This window comes from Chrysemys picta, chromosome 9 (genome assembly GCF_011386835.1).
Source record: "Chrysemys picta bellii isolate R12L10 chromosome 9, ASM1138683v2, whole genome shotgun sequence".
NCBI lineage: Eukaryota > Metazoa > Chordata > Testudines > Emydidae > Chrysemys > Chrysemys picta.
In genome coordinates this window covers 81,925,454-81,944,553 of record NC_088799.1, presented here as the reverse complement: position 1 = coordinate 81,944,553, position 19,100 = coordinate 81,925,454, and the positions used below count along the sequence as shown (strand labels likewise).

General features: G+C 48.6%; 1 protein-coding gene across 1 annotated transcript; it reads left to right on the top strand.

Moving 5' to 3' along the window:
* The first annotated feature begins 1,229 nt into the window (after positions 1–1,229).
* Positions 1,230–18,860, top strand: LOC101945028 (adrenodoxin-like). Its single transcript, XM_065556578.1, has 4 exons — positions 1,230–1,558; positions 13,907–14,031; positions 14,616–14,745; positions 15,077–18,860. The coding sequence occupies exons 1-4, from the start codon at positions 1,269–1,271 to the stop codon at positions 15,192–15,194; spliced, it is 663 nt and encodes a 220-aa protein (XP_065412650.1). The 5' UTR covers positions 1,230–1,268; the 3' UTR covers positions 15,195–18,860.
* Positions 18,861–19,100: the final 240 nt, after the last annotated feature.

The window sequence follows — 19,100 nt, the reverse complement described above, 5'->3', positions numbered from 1 at the left end:
CCTGAAAGCGTCTCCCCACCTTCCATTTAGTTTTGAGAGCAATACAATACAATGATTTAAATGATATGTTTTAATTATGGCTGCTTGGAAATTGTCTCAATTCCCCTCCCCGCCCGCCCAACAGATTATTGGAATTTTTGACTGACTAGACTTGTTCATGGAATGTCTGCTTTCCTCCTGTTGATGTTTGTCTGAAAAATGGAAAACCCCAAAACCAAGAAATTTCTGGTTGAAAATGGTCACTTCTTTGACAGAGAGTCAATTTTTTCCACTGAAAACAAACAAAACAATTTTTGCTTCTAAATTTTCATCCCCCAGCCCCATTTTCTGACCAGATCTAGACTAAATCTCCTAATGTCTCTGCCTTTTGGAATTGATTGGTGGTTTGCTGCTATCCTCTTCTGAAACCTAGGTGGAAGCCCTAGACCTTTTCACTTTAAAAGGTTCACTAATACTGATAACTAACAATGCCTCTATAGTAATGTAAAGGATATATTATGATATAGATCATTAAAACAAATATTTCTATTAATTATCAAATTATTCAGATATGTTTAGGGATAACTCAGTCTTTTGAAATGATCATCCCAGGACTGGACTTGCCTCTCATCTATAAGGGCGGGTCCTTTTCGGGTCAGGGGTGAGGAGCATTGTTACAGGGCAGAGGACACTATTGCTGCCATGATAATACTTGTTTTGGGAATAAATTGAGGCTCTAGGGTTACCACCAGTACTAAATTCCCTGTACATTTAAATGACTAGGATAATAATCCATGCTTGCGTAGCATTTTGCAGCTGAGGATTTTCAAACCATTCACTAATTGAGCCTCTCCTCTCCCTTGTGAAGTAGGTAAAGCTGCCCATTTTACAGAAAGGAAGCTGTGGCACAGAGGGATGAAGTGACTTGCTCATAGTGATACAGCATCTGAATCAGGAATAGAACCCAGGAGTCCTAGCTCACTAGTCTAAGTGCTCAAGGACACACACTTGCTGAGACTGCGATAGAGCTCAATAATTTCAAGTCCCAGTGCACAGTTTCAACCCAGAGGTCAGACATACATATTGTAGCTGGGCATTGTACTGAAGATAGCATCTGAAAATGGCTTTGTTTGATTGCTAGAATGAAACAGGAATTGGGAAGAATAGTGAAGGGTGATCAGTTGGGGGTTCTAACCTGCTCAGGGGTTGCATATTACTGCTGCTTACAAAACTCCACCAGTGGGTTGGGCTATAGTCAGGTCCAGGATACACCCTCTTTCCTCCTCCATATGGAGGCTGTCCTAGATTTCCTCCCCCTCTCAGCTGTACTTATACCTCAGAAGCTAGCCAGCCTTGCGACAAAAAAAGAACGAGGAAACATAAAGCAAGACTCAGCTAGCATGATGGCTCGATGTGCTCCACGGCTTATCCGCCCCTTGCTAAATGGACTTAATTTGGGCAAAGTTCAGTCTTTTCAATGCCTCAGAATAGCTGAGCACAGTCAGGCACCTGCCAGCCTGCAGCCAGAGAGAAGCTTCAGCTCCACACACAGGCTCCATGATGTCCCAAGGGACACAGGGTAAGCAAAAGACTCAACTCTACCTCATTTCTTCCAGGACCTTTCAGGAAAAAACAGTCTGACCTCTCATTCCTCTATCTCGGCCTGCTGAGGTGCAGTGGTGGGACAGACAAATTAGTGAGGATGTTTAAAATAAATAGCAGGCAATCCCCTAATTAGGTGAGACAGGCACTGCGAGACCACAGCCCGGTCTGTGGGAGATATGGCTTCACCTGCATCTAGAACGAAAGAGGCAATGCCACCTGAGGGACAACTGGGGTGGATGTTTTGCTGAATCTGTGCATGGTTCTTGCCCTGTGTACTCTCACTAGCTTATTGTACTTGGTGCCCTAAAGGGAGAGCAGTTGACAGGGGGTTGAATTGGGACAGTAGATAATATTTAGTGGGGGGGTAGCCACTGAGGGGCAAGTTCGGCATGTGCTATGCATGCCTCCTGTATTTAGATCTGAGTGAGTTCCAGCAAATGCTGGGGACTAGTATTTCTCTGACTGTGGCAACATTTATGTACCTTGGCTGATTCCTTTCTTTTTTCTGTCTGAATTTAGTGCTAGTTGGACAGCCCTGGAGAATGAAATCCTTTCTTTATTCATAGCAGCACTGCAAGCTTCCCTCTCCCTCTTCTCCTGCCAAGTGCTTCACTGCTGGAGCAGTGAGAGGGCAGCTGAGTCTCCATAGCCTGGTGATGGTTATTGTTTGATTGTGTTATAATAGAGACCCCAACTGAGATGAGTGTCCCGTTGTGCTAGGTGCTGTACAAATATAGTGTGAGAGGCCAGGCTGACAATCTAAAGAGGCAAGACAGACACCTGGGGGTGGAGGAAGAGACAGAGGCCCAGAGATAAGCAGTGGCTTTGACAAGGTCATACAGCAGGTCAGTGCAAAAGCCAGGTTCCCGAGCCCAGCTGAACTGTACTGCCCCAGCCAGTCCTCAGCCTCTCTGCGGAGACAGCTGAAAAGGGGGCCAATTAATGCAAACCATGACAGTGTTTTTGTGATGTGGACCCCTGTTTGGTAGAAATTGGTCTGAGACTTGCATCGTTTTCCCTATGCCTCCAAACACTCATCAGAGGATAAATACACTCAGTCACTGCCAGTAGGGCTGGATTCCCAGTGTGTGAGAAAAGGCTCCAGGGCCCATTTTCCAATACGGTGGCTTTACATACTCTAGTGCCGCAGGATGGTTTATATTTCAGTGCCTGAGGGAAAGGTGAGGTCATGTCATGTGTCCTAAAGATGTCAAATATTTCACCTCAGTAACCTTTTCTTTCTCAGAAAGGGCCAGTGGGGTTTAAGGAATTACAGATATCCTCTCAGGGTTTTATTAGTGTAGTGTGATGTGGTTTTTTGAAGGATGTATTCAACACATGGCCTGGGGCTGGCCAAGGCTTCTAGCTACAGCCACGTGAGTTCAGATTCTGACCTTGTCCTTCATTCCCCAGCTGGTAAGGCTGGCAGCACTGCGCAGGCAGCAGTGCACGCACTTCCTGGGCGGAAGCCAGCACCTTACATTGCACTGCACTGACTGTCACCCTCACAGCTGGGAGCAGAAGGTTCTCAGGAACTCCTCCTTGGGGGCAATACAGCTGACTCCACATTTACTATAAGGGTTGTTACACTATTAACATACAAACAGGAACATACGTTTTTTTGTTTTTTTGTTTTTTTCAAATTCTCCCTGTTTTCTCTTGGATGGATCCCACCATTTATTTACATTTCCCCCTAAGGATCTCCCAATCTTTACGTCCCTCCACAGTTCTTGGGCAAGCATGCTGGAGCCATCTGCCTTCCCAGTGGATGGATCCCAATAAGAGCTTCTATTTAATTGGCCACAGGAGGCACTGTTGAGCAACATGGGTTCCTCACTTTCCACTCAGGGATGCACTGTAGGGCGGAGACCAAGCCGCAAACCCACCTCTCCATCATGGCACTACACAGAACAGTAACCAATGGCGGTTCTTGAGCACGTGAGCTCTTTGTGCAGAAGGACTTTAAGATCCCATCGGGATAGCACATTCTAAAGAGGCTCCTGTTCTTTGATAGGACTGTCTTTTAATGATGAGTCTGCCAGCTAAAGGATGGGGGAGAGTATTCAGGAATAAGGGCTGGGAGAAGACCCAATCCTATCAATCCAGCTCTTCTTAACTTCACAAGTTAAAAATTTCTTCCTTCTTCTTTTGCAGAATCCCAGCCCAGGGCCAGACCCCAGAAGCAGTTTGGAGATTGCAGGGGTCAGCAAATCCATCCTTGGATTAGCTATTAAAAATATGTCTTAAATCAGACATAAACTGAGCCCTGTAGCATCTTGCAGGTCAGGTGTAGTGCCTTACAGCTGCTTTCAGCACCTTTAAAAGAAAGTCCCCCGGGGATCAGAGTATGCCTCATTGGGCCCAAACAATCAACAGGTCAACCCCCTATAGTCCGATCAAAGCATTTATCTTTGATCCAAAACCAAAGAGCAAATGGGCTTGGATTAGGGAAGGGGTATTTCACTGGCACCAAATCCTTGGGTGGTTTTAAAAGCAGAATGTCAATTAAAAGCATAGAGCCTGGTGCTGCAAGCTACTCATTTAGTGTGGTTTGTTATTACCCATATTGTCCATGATGTGCAGGCACTTTCCAAATACTTGAGAAGTATGGTCCCTGCTCTAAGGAGCTCACCATCTAACGGCAACTAGTGAGGGAAAGGGGACCCAGGGCCGGTGCAAGGAAGTTTCGCGCCCTAGGCGAAACTTCCACCTTGCGCCCCCCGCCCCAGCCCTGCGGCAGCTCCCTGCCCTTCCTCTACCCTGAGGTGCCCCCCCCGCCGCGGCAGCTCCCCCCCTGCCCTGAGGCGCTCCCCCCCTGGCCCGGGGAGCTGTGCGGCAGCTCCACCCCAACCTTGAGGCACCCCCCCGCAGCAGCTCCCCACCCCCCCCCGGCCCGGGGATCCGTGCGGCAGCTCTGACCCAGGGGTTCCCCTGGGCTGCTGGCAGTGCGCTGACCCAGGGGAATCCCTGGGCTGCCTGCTCACAGCTCAGACACCCTCAGCAACCGATGTTTTAAAAAAAAAAAAAAAATTGGGGGTGCTGCTTTTTGGTGCCCCCAAATCTTGGCGCCCTAGGCAACCGCCTAGTTGGCCTCAATGGTAGCACCGGCCCTGAGGGGACCAACAACAGGCAATTTAGGTACAAGGCAACGCGGCTTACTGTAAGGAGCACAGCAGTAGTGGCATTTTAAGGACGTAAGCGTGGGCAGGGTAGGAGCTTTGCAGATTTGCTCAAGGAGGTCGTGCCATATGTAAGGGGCAGCACAGGAATAGCTATGGAGGAGGTTGTGAGAGAAGCTGACCAATGGGAGAACAAGGCTGGGGAATATTGGCAAAGCAGGGTGGTTGTGGAGGCAGGCTTGACAAGGGAGGCTACTGAGGTAAATGGTGCTGTTCTGTGAGAGTAAGGGATGCAGAATCAAACACAGAGTTTCTGGGTGGGTCTGAGTTTTACCTCAAGTCTCTCACCAGTTCTGATGGTATCTTCTCTAGCTAGTCCTGAAGGAGCTCCATTTGTGTTAAGGGTAATATGGAAGGAAAACCCATTTCTCTGGGGAAAAGAAAAGGAACTTGTAGCTCTTCCAAACAAATGTGATCCGAGTCAGGCTTTAATCTGCTAGCAAAGATTAAGACCCATCTAGAAAAAGAGCCCAGCCAGCAAAATGGAAAACACAATAGGCCACTTTGTTATCTGACCTTAGGGAAAGGAGTTGTAGTGATAAGCCTGTTAAATGGGACTTATGAACAGCCACTATCAACTGTTTTCCTTTTTAATTAGTTTGTTGCTTACTAAATTCTTTTCAGCAGTACTTTTTGGCACCATGCTTTTTCATATGGCCTTATAAAATATCTTTGAAAAAATAAACATTTAAAGGGCCACTCCTCTACTAGTTTTCTGTACCATGTAGAGACTGAGGAGACTAGTGACTGTGTGTGCTTCAGTTTTTGAGATGCCCAAACTGAAACATCTTGCAGAAATCTTCAGAAAATGCTGAGCACCTGTCTCTGAAAATTAGACACATTTAATGTGTCTCAAATTGGACACCCAAAATCCCTACTCTCTTGAAAATCTTGGTCCAAGATTTTGTTAAGGAATAACAAGAGTTTTGCAAAATGTAATATAAATAGGAATTCTGTCATGATGTAAAAATGGCAATCAACCAGAGGTTTGAATATTATGTTGTTTAAATATTCCCCCGCAGGGTTGGAATAATAGTCTGTGAAGACAGGAGAGTGAAACTGACTAGTCTAGTAAGGCAGGAGATCTGTGCCACAGAGTTGAATGGTTGCTTACATCCATGCACCCATCCACCATATGCATAATAAGGACAGCATATTGTAACCATACGGAGGCAAGCTGTGGAGTCCTGTTTGACAAGCCAGAGAAAATCTTCCAAGTCATTTCAGTCCTCTAAACAGTGAGATTTACACTGCAGGATGTGTGAGATTATCAAAGTAAACAGCCTAAATTATTCATTCAGTTTTACTAATCTAAGGCAGTGATGGTAAGGTGTAATGATTTAAAAAAATAAAAGATTGATAAATACCTAACAATGGCGGTTGTTGATCTAAAAGTGCCTTAAAAGGCGGGTTATCATCATTGCCATTATACAGAGAGGTAAACTGAGGCACGGCAGGGCTGTGTAACTTTCCTGAACTCATACAAGGAGTCAGTGGCAACAGGACTCGGGGTCCCTTATTCTCAGTCCAGTGCTCTGTCTGCTGCACCATGCTATCACTCAGCTGCCACAGCACCCACTTAATCAAGAATATGACTTGGGGCATGATCCCACATGAATTTCTTATGCTGAATTCCCTTTGAAGTCAATGGAAGTTCCATGCCTGGGTGGTTGTAGCACTGGTGTCTTAGTGATGGCTGACGCTCTAAAGGCTTGGTTCAGAAAGTAGGTGAAGGTTGGAGTTTGCTTTTCTTTCTTCCAAAGCATTTTGCCCATCTCTAAGTGCAATCCCGCCACTTTGCCTTTCTCTATTTTGAAGGAGTCAATCCTTTTACTCAGTTTCTAGGACAAATGGGAAAGATTCCATGAGACACTGACTTCAGACATCTGAAAATTTCCACAGACTGTTAAATGGCTTGCTTTGTTGACCGAGAGAGAGATTCAGTCAATCTCACTGGGGGGCGGGCGGCTGAAATGGCTCTGAAGATTTTCTCTGCCTAGTAAAACGGGACTGCGCTGCTTGCCTCTGGCTGCAACAGGTCATTTTTGTTACTCATGTCACATGAGTGTGCATAAGAAACCATTCCTACTGTGGAACAGGTCTCCCGCCTGACTTCTCTCACTGTTTTCATCTCCAGGGGGTCCTGCCCTGAAAAATGTTCTAGGTATTGCTTTGTGATTGAAACTCCCTGAAAAGCAATAGGCAGACCTCCTAACTTTACGGTACATGATTCTCTGAATTATACCTTGCCTATCTGAATTGTGTAGCAATGGGAAAACACATAGGGGGTCCTGAAAATGACAAGGAAATAAGATAACCCTTCTGCTCCCTTCTCCTGCCAATTTAGATTAAATCTAGGCAGAGGCTTTTTCAAGAGATAATCATCAGTGTTTCAAATTTTCTACCACTGGAGGCCACTGATGGAATCCATTTTACTAGGATTCAAGAGAGCAATTCATTATTTAGAAAGATACTGTAACAAGGGCATAATCGTAACGATTAATGCTCGTGATCAACTATTATCTAAGAGTATAGATGGTGCTAGACACAATCATGGTGATTCTGGATCACTGGTGCAGAGTTAATCTGATCAGTAAGCTTGGTAGAGGGAAGGAATTTCTACTCCCTTTCCCACAGTGGAGTTTTCACAGGTAAATTTTTTCACCTGCTTCTGAAGGATTGATCAGGGACCATTCATTACAATGAGGTAGGTATATGCTACAAGTTCTATCTAATGCATTTGGGAATGATAGAGGGGAATGAAAACAGTTTGAACTAGGTCCACAGGCGCCAACTTTCCAAAGCGCCGGGGGGTGCTCTGACCCTACTCTACCACTCCCCCAAGGCCCCACCCTTGCCCCACCTCTTCCCGCCCCACCCCACTTCTTTCCACCCAGTTCCATCCCCTCCCCTGAGCATGCCGCATCCTCGCTCCTTCTCCTTCCCTCCAAGCCTCCTGCATGCTGCAAAACAGTTGCTTACGACCGGGGAGGGGGGGTGAGGAGGAGCTGATATAGGGTGGCTGCCGGTGTGTGCTCAGCACCTACCATTTTTTCCCTGTGGGTGCTCCAGCCCTGGAGCACCCACGGAGTCGGCACCTATGCCTAGGTCCTTCTCATCTGTTTCTGCACTCACTGATAGAAAGAGATCAAATGAGGACTCCCTATGCTAGGGTTACCATATTTTGAGTGTCCAAAAAGAGGACACTCCACGGGGCCCCGCCCCCAGCCACACCCACGCCCCGCCCTAACTCCACCCCTTCCCCAAAGCCCCCGCCCCAACTCTGCCCCCTCCCCTGCTTCCCGCGAACATTTGATTTGCGGGAAGCCTGAAGCAGGTAAGGGGGGAGTGAGGAGAGGAGGTGCGGCCCAGTCTGGCCCCCCCGGTGTCTCCAGCCTGGGTCGGCTCGGGCCCTGGGGTGCCGGGCCCTGGCTCAGCACCGCCGGCCCGCCCCCGGCTCAGCACCGCCGGCCTGCCCCTGGCCCAGCACTGCTGGCCCGGCCCCCAGCCTGGCCCCGGCCCCCGGCCCAGCACCGCTGGCCCCGCATGTCCCGATTTTTCCCGGACATGTCCGGCTTTTGGGGATTTCCCCCCGGACGGGGATTTGAAGCCCAAAAAGCTGGACATGTCCGGGAAAATCCGGACGTATGGTAACCCTACCCTATGCCAGAAATAATTGATTTCTGCCTGCTGCACAGCACAGCTAGGAATGAACACATTGCCTAAGCACTCCCAGCTGTTGCTTCAACTGTCTCCGGGATATCCCTAATAAACAAGTTTGCCCTCTGCTTACTTCTCAGGCTTTCCAAGAGCATGCCTGAGGCAACTGAGCATAAATACAATGTAGCACATCCTTCTGGGCAGCTACACTGGAAACTTCAGAGCGTTTGGTATACACTTAGGTCATTTGATTTTGTGTACTTGCACTCTATGAGCATGTTGCTAAGAAATCGGTAGACTGTGTTATAATTTCCCAGCACATTTGAGTGTCACTGCATGTTTCTTTGTCCCTTGGGCTTCCAGGAATGTGGCCTTGCTGAGTTTTGCTCACTTTAAGTCTTACTCTGACTGTGCGAAACTGGGTGCTGTTTCATTCAGCCTTGTATAAGGGGCAAACCAGAGGATTGCAGGCTTGGCCAATTCTCTCTACTAAACAAACACAGCATTCTCAAGGCTGCAAAACCTTCTTCTGATGCCAGCAATGACAAAAGCAAGGCCACCTAGCTGCAGCAATACTTCTGTTGCTCAGGAATGTATCAGAAGCTGCTAGATGGGTGACATCCCTTTCTAGAGGGCTGAGAGAGCAATCTGCAAAGTCAACCTGGGAGAGTGGGGTGCAGGGAGACCGAGCTGCTGTGAAGTTCTATTGACTTTGGAGACAATTCTTGCCTTGTGAATTCACAGGAGTATGGGCAGGTCACCATTCAGAGGTGCCATGCAGAATGATACCATTGTATTCAGTGTGCCACCCTGTCAGTCCATCAAGTTCTAAACGCTCAGCGAGCTGGTGTTGTGATATGCTTCTAGGCCACCAGTGCACCTCTCGACTAGGCCAATATTGTTTACAATTTGGTTGTTCAGTGGCTGATGGGAAATGAGTTGGGGGAGCGTCTCAGTCTAGCTCCTATGGGACAGATGTCCTCACATGGGTGGCATGAATTGGCCATCTTCTTGTCAAAGTTGGCATAGAGGGCAAAAGCTTAGAAAAGAGATGACTGAGGGGGGGGCATATAATAGAGGTCTATAAAATCATGAATGGTATAGAAAAAATGAATACGGAAGTGTTATTTATCCTTTCACATAACATAGAACCAGGGGTCACCCAATGAAATTAATAGGTAGCAGGTTTAAAACAAACATAAGGAACATAACACACAGTCAACCTGTGGAATTTGTTGCCAGGGGATGTTGTGCAGGCCAAAAGTGTAATTGAGTTCAAAAAGAATTAGCTAAGTTCATGGAGGGTAGGTCCATCAATAGCTATTAGCCAAGATGGTCAGGGACACAACCCCATGCTCTGGGTGTCCCTAAACCTCTTATTGCCTGAAGCTGGGACTGGATGATGGGCATATGGATCTCACTAATTATCCTGTTCTGTTCATTCCCTCTGAAGCATCTGGCACTGGGCACTGTTAAAAGTTAGGATACTGGGCTATATGGACCATGGGTCTGACCCAGAATGTCCGTCCTTATGTTCTTAAGGACTAAGTGAGATACAGAGGCTGATCTTTTCCTCTCCTCCCTAGAGATGGTTCTTCTAGGTCAGTGTTGGCAGGTTCCGTAGGTCTCTAGGGCTGTCAATTTAAACTGAAAATTCCCTTCAGCAAGAATGATCACCTCATCTGAGATTTCCACTTCTCTCTTGGATGTTGTTTTCAGAGTCCCTCACCTGTCATTTTAGCGCTGTCGGTTCTGATTTTGTAACCTTGGGGTGTGAATTTTCTGGCACTTTACTGTAGTGATGGTTGAACCTCAAAGCATTCAGCAGATGCTGAACTTCACCATCTGTAATTTGGATGTAATTGATCTGCCAAACTGGGCCAGAACAGGTTGTTTCATGAGATTTCCAGAACCAGCATGCAGACAGCTCCTCTTGGGGTATCTTGACAACTTCGCTTCCAGGAGGAACCCAGAGCAGCACAGGCAGCTGTGAAAATCAGCAATGATGCAATTGTTAGCTATGTTCTGTTTAAGTCTGGGGCAAAGAAGTCTTTTATCTGAATTGTTTGGCCACCCCTTAGGTATTGTGGAGGTAGCACTGTGTAGGAAGCACAGTTGGGTTACCAAAATCCTGCCTCTGTCCTTGCACAGGAGATGTGTAACAGGAGGGCCGGTGCAAGGATGTTTCGTGCCCTAGGTGAAACTTCCACCTTGCGCCCTCCCCCCTCACGGAGCCCTGTGGCAGCTCCCCGCCCCCCCCACCCTGAGGCGCCCCCCTGCGGCAGCTCTCCACCCTCGCCTCCCCCCCCCGCGGCAGCTTCCCCCCCCCCCCCGCCCGGGGAGCCGTGCGGCAGCTCCCCACCCCAGCTCACCTCTGCTCCGCCCCCTCCCTGAGCCCTGCGGCAGCTCCCCGGCACCCCTCAGTGGCAGCTCCCCCCTCCTCCCTGAGGTGCCCCGTGGCAGCTCATACCCCCAGCCTGGGGAGCCGTGCAGCAGCTCCCCGCTCCAGCTCACCTCTGCTCCGCCTGCTCCCCCGAGCACACCGTTGCTGCTACACTTCTCCCGCCTCCCAGGCTTGCCGTGCCAATCAGCTGTTTGGCGCCGCAAGACTGGGAGGGAGAGAAGCAGAGCATGGCGGCGTGCTCAGGGGAGGAGGCGGAGCAGAGGTGAGCTGGGACGGGGAGTTCCCCTGCGTGCCGCCCCCCCCGTCCTACTTGCTGCAGGCGGCCCTCCCTGCGCCCCCCTGCCCCAGCTCCCTCCGCCTAAATGCCGACGATGACTGGGGTGGCTGAAGATCCGGTCGCCAGTGAAGAAAATGCTGCCCCCAAATGCTAGCGCCCTAGGCGACCGCCTACGTCACCTAATAGGTTGCACTGGCCCTGTGTAACAGAAATACACTAGCCACAGAAATGCTAATTGGACCCATATGAGTTTTAGGAGCTCCATATGATGAAGCTTGTGTGCTTGCAGTTTATAGATCACAAAGACTGAATGTTTCCTGCCATGGCATACCCTGGGGAACCCAAGTAAAGTCACAAGTGTATGTTTTACAGCAAGCTCAGGGCCAGATGTGTTTAACTGATAGCCCTCTGTTGTGATTCCCTTGTCTATACTACATTCTCCATATTTCCCAATCTCTTTTCTCCAGCCGACAGGAATCCGATTAGGTTGCATTCATGCAAAGAAAGGCATAGGGGATGGGTGATTTAATATCCAGAGAAAATCCCTCTCCTTCTTTTGAGCAGCACTTCAGAATAACCTAAGTAGAGGCAGAAAGAACCCATCTCAGGTTTTACACAGTGCTTGCTGGGTCTGATCTATTGTTATTGCTATAATGCAATAGTTCGTTATTACAGGCAACGTATCTAGGTTGATTTGTTGTAGGCATCCCTGCAGAAACCGGTTGTGAGTTTTATGCAGACTTCCAGCCAGAATGGGCATATTCAGCAAAATCCCTGGACCTTCACCTTCATATAGAGCAGGCCTGCACAACTTGTAAAGCGGCGAGGGCCATATTACTCCAAAGAAAACAGCTGAGGGCTGAAAACCCCCGGCCCTGCTGAACCCCCCCCAGCACCGCACAGCCCCCCGAAACTCAACACCCCCTGCCCCACAGAAACAACCCCCCCAGCGCCATTGAAACACTCCCCCCAGCGCTGCCCGCCCCACAGAAACAAACCCTCCTTCCCCTGCGGGCCACACACTGAGCCCACCTACTCACCCCCCGCGGGCCGCACAAAGAGCCCACACGGGCCGCATGTTGTGCAGGCCTGATATAGAGTTTTTTAGGGCCAAATCTAGCCCTAGTGAAAACGGGTGTGACTTCCATTCATACACTGAAAGCTGTATCCCTAGGGTTACCATATTTCAGCGAGCAAAAAAGAGGACGGGAGGAGCCCCGCCCTAGCCCCGCCCCTGCCCCTCCCACTTCCCGCCCCCCCCCTGACCTCCCAACCCTCCCCCCGTTCCTTGTCCCCTGACTACCCCCTCCTGGGACCCCTGCCCCTAACTGCCCCCCAGGACTATCTAAGCCTCCCTGCCTCTTGTCCCCTGACTGCCCCAACCTTTATCCACACCCCCACCCCCAGACAGACCCCTGGGACTCCCACGCCCCATCCAACCACTCCCCACCCACTGACAGCCCCCCCCAGAACTCCCAACCCATCTAAACCCCTCTGCTCCCTGTCCCCTGACTGCTCCGATCCCTCTCCGCACTCCTGCCCCCTGACAGCCCCCCCCAGAACTCCCAACCCATCTAAACCCCTCTGCTCCCTGTCCCCTGACTGCTCCGATCCCTCTCTCCACTCCTGCCCCCTGACAGCTCCCCCCCAGAACTCCCAGCCCCCTACCCCCCCCCGCTCCTTGTCCCCTAACTGCCCCCTCCTAAGACCTCCCCCAACTGCCCCCCAGGACCCTACCCCCTACCTGTACCCTGACTGCCCAAAACTTTCTCCACTCCCCCCAAAAAGCCCCCCCCGTTTCTTGACCTCCACCTCCAGAACCTTCCTGCCCCCTGACCTCCTTACCCTGCTGCTCAGAACAGAGTGTTGGGCTCTGTGCAGCCGAGCCGGACACGTGGCTGAGCTCCCCTGCACAACAAAACCCGGTCTGGCCCTGCACAACAAAACCCGGTCTGGCCCTGCACAGTGTTGCTGGACTGGGCTGCAAGGGAGCTGCTGGCTCAGAATGCAGGGCGGATCCGGCTCCTCTACAGCTGCTCCTGAGTCCAGCCCGGGACTTCCCTGCAGCCCTCCCAGCCACTCTCTGCTAATCCCGGACATTGTGAGTGCTTTACAAATTCCCCCCGGACGCTATTTTTAGCACACAAAAGGAGGACATGTCCGGGGAAATCCGGACGTATGGTAACCCTATGTATCCCTCTTATGATGAGGATGAATGTAGCTCTTAGTGTATGATCAAGGCTCCCAGGGACTCTTTCAGGGGCTGAACTAACAAAGAGTAGAAATGGAGCATTTTGGAAATAATCCTCCTGGGGGGGAAAAGAGCAGGCCCCTGTTTGCACAATTTAAATCTGATCCTGAGCAGCTTTCCTGTGCAGTCTCCTCACTTCACTCCATACAGGATTAGCCCAGAGAGCCCCCCCCCTCCCAGCAATAGCAAACGTCTTTGGGTTTAAATCAGTCTCCCACCGCTTGCCCCTACCCAGGCTGCAGGTGCAGCACAGGTTCGCTCGTTCACCCTTAACCAAATTTCTATCCTTAGAAACGTTTGCCGAAGGGGTAAAGTTTGAGTCCGTTCAGATTTGAATGGCTCTAGCTTGCCCTTCCCTATGCAGTGAATGGCAAGGACTGACACCTGAAGATCAGAGTGTAGGGTCTTTCATGCATTGTAGCCCTTCAAGAAGCTGGGTGCTTATGTAAATTCCTCATGTGATCACTGCTTCGTTCTCCTGCTCAACTGGCAGTTGTTTCATAGGTGGCAGTGGCCCAGTTTGCACTGACCTCCTGTAACTTGTTTGACAGCTCTGCGGACAGAGTGACGGTGCATTTTATAAACCGGGATGGAGAGAGACTCACGGCCACAGCCAAAGAAGGGCAGAGTTTGCTGGAAGTGGTGGTTAATCAAAACCTGGACATCGACGGCTTTGGTAGGTGCAATAATAAAGCCCGCCAGGGTCAAACACAAACGTGAAATAAGCAATGTGGGGAATTGCGAGACTGCAGACGCGCTTGCAATGGTCTGGCAACGTCACTCGCTGTTCTGGTTATCATCAGTTCTGCAATTGGGTCAAACTCGGATCGCTGAACTGAGGGCCAGCTTCTCCCTCTGCCACACAGTCCTTAATGAGTATGTATGTGTCCGGGGAGCAGGGGTTTCACATCCCTGTCTCATTTAAAGGGCCAGAACGTCAATATCTGTGCGCCCTGTCTTAGCTGGCACCCCATGGACTATATTCATGTAGTTATTTATTTATCAGGATGTATCAAATATGTTCATATTTCAACTATGTATTAATTTGGCTTTGGGATCCTTCTGGATAAGAGGCGCAGGGCTGTCAGTAAATGTGTTAGTAGCAAGAATGGCTCCTTGATTTCCCTCTGGAACCTCTCCTGACGCACTTTCAGCCTGGATATAGGCAGTGCCGCCTCTTCTCACAGTTTCTCAAGAGTGTCTCCCCTACCTCCTTGCTGTTCTCTGATGCACTGTGCTGACCCCTCCCACTTCCCACAGGTGCCTGTGAAGGGACATTGGCCTGCTCCACGTGTCACCTCATCTTTGAGGAGGACGTCTTTCAAAAGTTGGATGCCATTACAGACGAGGAGCTGGACATGCTGGATTTGGCCTATGGACTCACTGATACGTAAGGATTTCTGCCTGTTGGAGTTAGCACACCGAAATCCACCACTTTCTGGACTGGGAACGTTCTGTCTCGCTCCTCGTAGTCCAGTCTCTGTGTTTATAAGGCACCAGTTACTGAGAGGGCGTGATTTATTTTCTATTATGAACATGTCTTAAGAATCTCCTTCCTCTGGGGGGGCGGGTACTGCTAGCTCCATCCTGTGATAGCTGGGCTGTTGTATGACTCTGGGGACAAACAGAATGGTGTGGGCATTGGTGGTGGGAGCAGCTAGTGGGTTCTTTCCTTTGCCATAAAAATGTATGAGGCTCATTCTGTTGTGTCTGCTTTTCAGATCACGCCTAGGCTGCCAGGTGTGTGTGAAGAAGGCGATGGATGGTCTGACTGTCCAGGTCCCAATGGAGGTTGCTGACATGAGGAGAGAGCTGGAAGTGGGAAAGCAAAGCAAATAATGTACAAATAATAATATTAGTAACCGGCATTGGCACCTGCACAAAGCCTTCCCTTTAATTTAGGAGTGTTTTTTTAAGTATGTTATATTTTGTTGTCTTCGTTGAGCCTTGTGACCAGTTTGCATTAGGTCACATAGGCCCCGATTCAGGATCCATCCCTATTCAGCAAAACTCTTCCTTACACGTGCTAAACTTGAAGGACTTAAGCACATGTTAGAGTTAAGAACCTGCTTAAGTCCGCTGATGTTCAACAAAACACCTCCGTGTTTTGCTTAAATGCTCTGCTGAATTGGGGCCATAGCAAACACAGGTGATTCTCTCCCTTCCTTGAAGTTAAGGACATGCCATTCACAGTAACTGTTGGGAATTTTGCTGGATCTGGCTACTTAACTGTAGAGAGACTTCCCATTCTGACATAGTTGGGGGGACGCTAGTGCCATAAAATCATAACTGCATGCATCAGCTTGATTAAATAGGCTAAGTTAGTTTGATAAATAGCAATGGATTGATAACCTTCAGGATTCTGCTATTTTATACAGAAATGGAATTATTTTCCAATAAATATGAACTTTTTGTGCTAATGTGCACTACCTGCTAATTTCTCCAAATATTTGCTCCTTTCCCCACTATTGTATCACATTCCAGCTCAAAAATAAAAGGCTAATCACTGGGTTTCTAGACCAATTAAATTTGTTTTCCTGATGTGGTTGATAGTACAATGAATGAAATGGAGATTTGGGGCATGAACATGCAGCTGCTGTTTTAAAAGATGTATTTTACCTCCTGGATTCTTTCTTGCTGGGCTGTCTAAGCTGCAGTCAGAGGTGTGACTGCAGCCTGTGTAGTCATACCCAAGATCGCTTTGATCTGTCTCAAATAACAATAGCAGTGAAGCCACGGCAGCATAGGCTGTATAACCCTGCCTGCCCACTTCACCCTCCCTTAGGCTGGGTCTACACTACCTGCCTGAATCGGCGGGTAGAAATCGATCTCTCGGGGATCGAATTATCGCGTCTCGTCGGGACGCGACAATCGATCCCCGTATCGACGCTCTTACTCCACCAGCGGAGGCGGGAGTAAGCGCTGTTGACGGGGAGCCGCGGATGTCGATTTTGCCGCCATCCTCACAGCGGGGTAAGTCGGCTCCGATAGGTCGAATTCAGCTACGCTATTCGCGTAGCTGAATTTGCGTATCTTAAATCGACCCCCCCCCCCCCCCCCCGTAGTGAAGACCTGCCCTTAGACTTGAAAGCCCAAGCTGCAACGTCTACTCAGCTCTTTTTAATGCACTAGCACAAGTCTGTAGACCTGGGCTGAGAGGCTCACTCCCAGAGGCAGTGTAGACATGCCCTAGGTGTGAACTCAAGCAGCTAGCCCGCTGCTTTGGCTTCACTGATATTTGTATTCCAGCTAGCTAGACCAAAGCTAGCTGTGGTGTGTAGACACATGCTGTAGTCACCTCTCTGATTACAGTGAAGACGTACCCTATATGTTTGAGTGAAATTTCTAAACTTGCCACTGAAGCCACATGGACATTTGAAGCCTGTATTCAGGTTTTCCATTCAGAAATCTTTCTCTCAGAAGTAAGGATTTGGTTGCAAATTCACAATGCATTTAGCAGGCAATCAAAAAACAATGCCCTAATGGGAAACTGTCTATCAGCACCACAGACACTTCCATATGCTTGCGATATGTTTTAGTGATAAAAGGGAATACTTTTTCACACATGCATTATTAGACAGTGGAATTAATTGCCACAAGATATCATTGAGGCCAAGAATTTAGCAAGATTTAAAGAGGGGCTGGACATTTATATGAATAACAAGAATCTCCGGAATTATAATAGCTGATGCTAACAAACGAGTACTGCAAGGGAGATAAAATGTCATGTTTCAGGGTTACTTTAAACTAATCTTTTAGAGATTAGGATGAGACCTTCAGGGGCAGATTTTTCCACATCTGCTTACTATGGGGTTTCTTGCATCTTCCTTCAAATTGTCTGGTGCCTGACATCGGCCATAAATCTGCTTCTTCATGTGCAATCCAATCCCACATGGCTGATTTCAACCACCTAGCCTGATTTGGCTAGGATAAGCATGCAGATTGCTAGATGCTGATGGGAACCATTTTAAACCGGGAAGCATTTGAAAACAGGCTCTTTGGTGAGATTTCCAGTGCCTCCTGCTCCTGAATGAGCTGGCAATAAAATGAAAAAAGCCTTTCTCACAGTAATTTGGCACAGCCCAGGCTGGAAACCAGCAGCACTTACCTGAGAAAATGGAACAAAAAAGTTAGCCAAACTCCTTCAAATAGCAAAGATTCTAGACAGATCTTATTGTAGTGGACCTGATGTTTCCAACCGTACTGTCAATGGTAAATAACCCCGTGTCATTGTCACCTGCATCTCATGGCATTTTTGTTTTTATGCTCCCTCTGTTATTTCTATACAGATTCCATTGTTCTTAGAAATATGCTCTGCCCTGCGTTGGCTGGGTGGCTTGCAGGGTGTTTTGAGCTGCGGCTTTGATACTGTGAAGGTGATACACAAAGAGGTAAAAATATTGCACCGGGTTGTAGCGTGAATGTGTATGGGTAATAACAGCACAACATGCTTCACCAGAATGACTCTCATGCTCATGACTTCTTTAGACTCTGAGGCAAGTTAAACCCCACTTATAATAGTAGGGCTCCATCCAGCTTGCTCAATGCCCGTTGCCCCACAATATACTCCCCAGTGCAGTAGGGAAGAGTTGTTATCATCCCTATTGTACAGAAGCAAAACCTGAAGCACATAGCAGGGTTTTTTTGTTTGCTTTTTCTTTTTAAAGCCACATTTTTCTGGCTTGGGCCAGGTTTTCAGCAGTGACTAGTCCATTCTGGGTTTCTGAGTACCCAACGAGAGACCCATTAAAGGGCCCTTATTTTCAGAGAATGGGTGCTCAGCACTCTCTGAAAATCGGGTCAGGCACCCAAAACCACGAATCCTTTGCTTGGGCCCTAGAGTTAGGCACCTAAATAGAAGCAGACTGATTTTCAGAGTTGCTGGGGCTTTTGGTGGTGTCTCAAGAATGAGGCAAGGGTAGTTAGTGCGGTCTTACTAAGCGTCTCCTGGGCCTAGTGCCTAATGTGGTCACCACAGTCCAGATGGGATTATAACCCTGTCATTCACAGTCTGCTTGGTTTTGAAAAGCTCCACCCTGGATAGTACCCAAAAGCAAGTAAGTAAAAGGGGATGGCTGCTACTGAGCTAACAATCCAAGAGCAAGCTGCTCTGAGGAACCGCTCAGAGCAGAGAAGGAATGACCTGGTAGCTGAAAGCAGCTAGGCTGTGTTCTAGCAGAAGTCTTGGGACTGTGAGGAATGGGGGCCTACTGAGAAGCAAGAGACTGGCCCCTCCCTCTGCACTTGGTTCTTCCCGTATTTGCCTGGTGAAAACCACACCTTTGGATTGCGTCACCACTATTGAGGAGCTGGGGAGTGATAGCACAACAGCAGAGACTGCTGGGGTCCAGTTCCTTATTCCCTAAGAGGCATTAACCAGAGACATGTTCAGGTACTTGCATGTTATTGGCCCATTTTTTTCAGCTTCTGCACTATGTTCTTTAGTTTCAGTGGATTTTTTTGGTTGTTGGCACTAATGCACTACTAATAAAGGTTTAATAATAACAAGTCTTTCCTTCCCTCACAAAACACCCGTCAGAAAAATGAATCTACATGACTTCCATATCACCAAAGATAAGTAGGTTCTTCAGCAACCCAAACCATCACGAAAAGTCAAGCAGCATGACACACCGCACATATACACCCCTAACCTGAGCCAAGTAGATATAATTCATTTGCAGGGGTCTCTGAAAGTGAGTTTGTACATCAGTGCAATTGTATGGTGTGCTACAGTAAATGCAGTAG

What these genes read in the sequence shown, in the direction of transcription:
- LOC101945028 (XM_065556578.1), top strand. Translation starts at nt 1,269, where the DNA reads ATGGAGGCTGTCCTAGATTTCCTCCCCCTCTCAGCTGTACTTATACCT. An exon ending in GATGTCCCAAGGGACACAGG is followed by an intron (nt 1,559 to 13,906) that starts GTAAGCAAAAGA and finishes CTTGTTTGACAG; the next exon opens with CTCTGCGGACAGAGTGACGG. An exon ending in CCTGGACATCGACGGCTTTG is followed by an intron (nt 14,032 to 14,615) that starts GTAGGTGCAATA and finishes CACTTCCCACAG; the next exon opens with GTGCCTGTGAAGGGACATTG.